This window comes from Rhodamnia argentea, chromosome 6 (genome assembly GCF_020921035.1).
Source record: "Rhodamnia argentea isolate NSW1041297 chromosome 6, ASM2092103v1, whole genome shotgun sequence".
Classification (NCBI taxonomy): Eukaryota; Viridiplantae; Streptophyta; class Magnoliopsida; order Myrtales; family Myrtaceae; genus Rhodamnia; species Rhodamnia argentea.
Genome location: NC_063155.1, coordinates 11,384,265 through 11,388,817, shown reverse-complemented (window position 1 = coordinate 11,388,817; position 4,553 = coordinate 11,384,265). Strand labels below are relative to the sequence as shown.

General features: G+C 38.5%; 1 protein-coding gene across 1 annotated transcript; it reads left to right on the top strand.

Moving 5' to 3' along the window:
• The first annotated feature begins 1,090 nt into the window (after positions 1-1,090).
• On the top strand, positions 1,091-4,553 carry LOC115757461 (protein CUP-SHAPED COTYLEDON 3). The gene is made up of 3 exons (XM_030697687.2): positions 1,091-1,364; positions 2,697-2,962; positions 3,791-4,553. Exons 1-3 carry the CDS (start codon positions 1,196-1,198, stop codon positions 4,280-4,282), a joined length of 927 nt encoding a protein of 308 aa, XP_030553547.1. The 5' UTR covers positions 1,091-1,195; the 3' UTR covers positions 4,283-4,553.

The following is a 4,553-nucleotide window of genomic DNA, read 5'->3' as shown; positions in this document are numbered from 1 at the left end:
CTTCACCGGCAGCGATCGTCGCCAACCTTGATCTTCATCGGCCGCCCCTATCACCGACCATCAACCACAGCGCTAACCGCTGCCACCGAGTCACCGTCTTCGGTCGTCGGAGTAAAAAATAAATAATAAATTTTTATTTTTAAATAAAATAATATTTTAATAATAAAAATTATTTTTAAAGAAATTTAAAATGTTCAAAAATGAAGTCGAAATTTTTCGACCGTCAATAATAATTTTTTATAGAATATTTTGTGTTAAAAATGTTTCAGAAGTAAAAATTTTCAATCATTACCAAACGAATTTCTCTTATCAGAAATAACTTTTGGAGTATAAGTAGAAAAATCAACTTCTACTTCTGAAGAGGAGTAAAAAAATAAACTTATGACCAAAAGTTGATTTCTGAAGCAGAAGTGTTACCATGCCCGCCCTAATTTGTATGTTTATCTTCTTGCATGGAGATAAGTTAATAGCAAAAAAAAAAAATAGTGGGTTGAAAAGAAGAAGCCGAGCCAACATTTGAATTTACCTAAGTATGTATAGAGAAAATTAATCACATTTACTACAAACTCGTTTGCTGATAAGAGAAGAATAACCAAATCATGCAAGATATTTCAGAATTTCGCATGCTGCCAGCGAATTATTGTTCGCAGAAAATCCATGTATTTTGAGGCACTTGAAAAGAAATTTATATCGTAATCTTTTTGGGGTAGTGTAACCGATAATTAACTACGTAGATGAAAAGGAGTATTTTGGAAGGTATCTCAACAAAAATTGGGCTTGGCTTTTGTCCATAGGTTGCATCAATTGCACCACTGAACAGTGCCCTCTCTTTCTCGGTCTCTGTCGCTCTCTCTCTCTAGAGAGATTTCTTGTAACTTTGGTTTTTCTTGTGACTTCATGCCCTAATTAAAAATAAATAAAGAAATGCTCTCTCAATAGAATAATGTGGAAAATTTCTTATAGGCAAAGGCATGCACCGCCGGCCTTGCTGTATAAAAAGGCCATCGCTTGTGGTCTTTAGAATATTTCCAAATCCCAAGAACCAAAAAAGAAGTATAAACTTCCTCCTTCCCCCCACCCCTCACCCCCCCTGATTATTTTTTTATGATCATCATCTTCATCGTCCTCGTCATCATCTGCAACCACCAAATTCATACCCACAAAAGAAAAAAAAATTGAGGATTTAGTTGGAGTAATGGGGTTGAGAGACATTGGAGCAACACTGCCTCCTGGTTTTAGGTTTTACCCGAGTGATGAGGAGTTGGTGTGTTATTATCTGTACAAGAAGATCGCCAATGAGCAGAGCTTGAAGGGCACTTTGGTCGAGATTGACCTGCACACTTGTGAGCCATGGCAGCTCCCTGGTTCTTCTCTTTCTTGTCTTGTTTTCCGATTTAGTTCCTTATTTTTATTTTTATTTTTTTGCTTTCTGTTAACGTTTTCTGTTGTTTCCTTCGACGGGATAAGCTCGAGACATGCATGCATGTGCTTGGATTCCTGGCCTCTGAAATTTTAAGCCCAAGATGCCTGCCTTGTTTCTTGGTTTTTTGCACTTGAAATGCGCTGACACACACACAACCTCACCCCAGCCAGATAGAGAGATTGTTTGGTTTCTGAGGATGGTTTGGATTTACACACATGAATATTATCTGTCGCTATAACAATTCACCTATTTTTCTTCGTTTAATAGTAACTTGCTAATCTCGGATGCCCAAACAGAAAATAAGAAAAGAAACATGTATGCTAGACAGTACATATATATATATATATATATATAGTGTATATATATCAGTATTTCTCTCTTTTTTTGCTAGGGTATACATCTTACTATCTTACTCCTATGGCAAATTGCTTTTTCTATTGTCATCTTTCTTTGGCATCTTTGGGCAATACCTTTTAGAGGGCTACTGGGGGAGATATGCATATACACAATACATCTCTATCAATATACTTGTATATTGTTACCATATTTATGAACTAAAATATGTTATTCGACACGAAATACTTAAAAATTTCAAAAAAGTATCTAGATATATCAACATGTAGAAGTTCGTGAATTTTTCTAATTTATTTTGAAATCACCATAGGACGCGATAGTTAGCGTACTACATGTAGACCTGCTTGGTTTTCTTTTCCTTTTCTTTTATCTCCTTTATTCAGCCTAAGCTTGTAGTTTACAAAACAGAGATAAAGGAGCCACAAAGGTCAACAACTTTTAGAAAAGTTGTCGAGAAAAAGTAATTCTTTCTAAAGCATCAACAGGTCACTTGGGCTTGCAACCCAAGATTCATCTCCTGCATAGTGTTAATTAATATCAGTCAAAACAGTTGCCACTTTATTATAGGGCTCTACAAATTCAATTATATAGAAAGAGCTTGTCTCTTGAGTATATTGTCTATCACATTCACATAGGGATCATATTTTCGTCTTTAGTATGGTCTTAAATTAAACTGCACTTAATAATTGAGTCTGCGCAAATCCAATCTTAATATCGATTATATTATATGATGACTTAAGGTAATAACTTTGATTATATATGATGGAAAGGAGAGACATTCGATAACATCAATTACAAGCACTTACTTCTTTTTTCGCTATTATGATCATTATTTTTACAAATTTACGGAGTTCATTTTGAGAGCAACTATCAATTTGTGGATGATGTGTTACCGTGCACTTGTGACGTGGACCAACAGATGTGGCCAAGCTCAATGCCAGCGAGTGGTACTTCTTCAGCTTTCGCGACCGCAAGTACGCGACCGGGTTCCGAACCAATCGTGCCACGACATCGGGATACTGGAAAGCTACAGGGAAGGATCGAACGGTGCACGACCCGGCAACACGTGAAATCGTGGGAATGAGGAAGACTTTGGTGTTCTACAGGAACCGAGCTCCGAATGGGATCAAAACAGGGTGGATTATGCATGAGTTCCGCTTGGAGACTCCACACATGCCTCCTAAGGTGCATAGGCTCTCCCTTTTTTACTCTTGGATAACTGGACTTCTATTATTATGCCTACTTGAGTGAAACAAAATGTTGTATTAAAGCACCGCTCATAAGATTCGATTTCTTTTTCAAATTGTCTAACTTTAATCCTAAAATCAAGGGTGTTTGTTGGAAATTTCTAATGGTCATCCGTTGGAAATTTCTCTTTGTGGTTCCGGTGCTTTCAAGTTACGCATATGAGAGAGAGAGAGAGAGAGAGAGAGAGAGAGAGAGAGAGAGGGTAGGCGTGGATATGATTGAGGTTGACAATTCGAGAAATGAAAACATCGTGTTCTCTAAGTAGGAAACTAAACTTAGACATTCTCTTATTGATTCTCCACTTACGTTGTCACACGAGAGAGAGAGAGAGAGAGAGAGAGAGAGAGTTATTCCCAGGAAAGTAGCAGGAAACTGCCCCTCTTGTCCATCTTTTTTGTCTCCCAATTGGTCACATGATCATGTCTTAGAGAAGTTATCGCTTGGATCTACCTTAGAGGATAACCCTAGTTGATAAATACTCACTCTTCTTCTTCCCGATACCAACTTATATGTAAGTCTCACCATCTCGCTCTCTCAAAACATTTGGACAGTGCGATCATCATGCATCCAGAACTAGTCGAGCTGAATAAAATACCGAACACCTTTTGTTATTGAAAAAAAATAAGTTTCCCTTTCTTTATCAAGTTATCATTGACTGTACATGGCTATGACATGGCGATATAAATCAATAACTCTTGTTAATATTTGTCTCCCCCTGTTTCAAGTAAGAATGCTCACATATCTTTTGATATATGTGACAAACAGGAGGATTGGGTACTGTGCAGAGTGTTTCACAGAAGCAAGGCAGAAGAGAGCGGTGACAAACCAAGCCCACCCTATATGTTTGAGCCACCATCCACCACCACCATCAGTACTGCACCTTCTGTCAAATCTCCTTCGAATGACCCAACCACAGCCATGCCTTACCATCATCACCAGCACCACTCTTATCACCCAACACTCACCTCATCCCTATCCTCAAGCTCAACCCACTACCATGACCATCACCACAACCACAATTCGAATTCTCTCCTTCATCTTCTTCACTACTCAAACAACAATCAAGAAAGAAACATGCCCCTGGTCTCCAATATGATGTCTGACATCAACTCCAAGGTTTTCGACAACGATGATGACAAGTACGGCTTCCTTTGGGACGCCAATCTAGAGCAGAGTAGCATCGGCGATGTGGTTTCCTCGAACCTAGGCAGGGAGAACGTGAGATTTGAGATGGATGATAGCGTGGTTTTCCTATGACTTGGGCGACAAAAGGAAAAGAAAAAAAAAATGTACACCCATTTCTCGCGTGTGATACTATGGTCTTAATCATGCTTGTTTGGTTACACATTAGGAGAGAGAGAGAGAGAGAGAGAGAGAGAGAGAGAGAGAGAGAGCGAGCGAGCTTGTGCTAGGTTTGGTAGGTTTGTTTGTTTTCCCTTGCGTATAATACACAGCTTATGGAATATTGTACAAAAAAATTGATGTAAAGTCAAATTCTTTATGAGCGATGGACAAAATTTCCCTGTGC

What these genes read in the sequence shown, in the direction of transcription:
- LOC115757461 (XM_030697687.2), top strand. Translation starts at nt 1,196, where the DNA reads ATGGGGTTGAGAGACATTGGAGCAACACTGCCTCCTGGTTTTAGGTTT. An exon ending in TGAGCCATGGCAGCTCCCTG is followed by an intron (nt 1,365 to 2,696) that starts GTTCTTCTCTTT and finishes GTGGACCAACAG; the next exon opens with ATGTGGCCAAGCTCAATGCC. An exon ending in CTCCACACATGCCTCCTAAG is followed by an intron (nt 2,963 to 3,790) that starts GTGCATAGGCTC and finishes TGTGACAAACAG; the next exon opens with GAGGATTGGGTACTGTGCAG.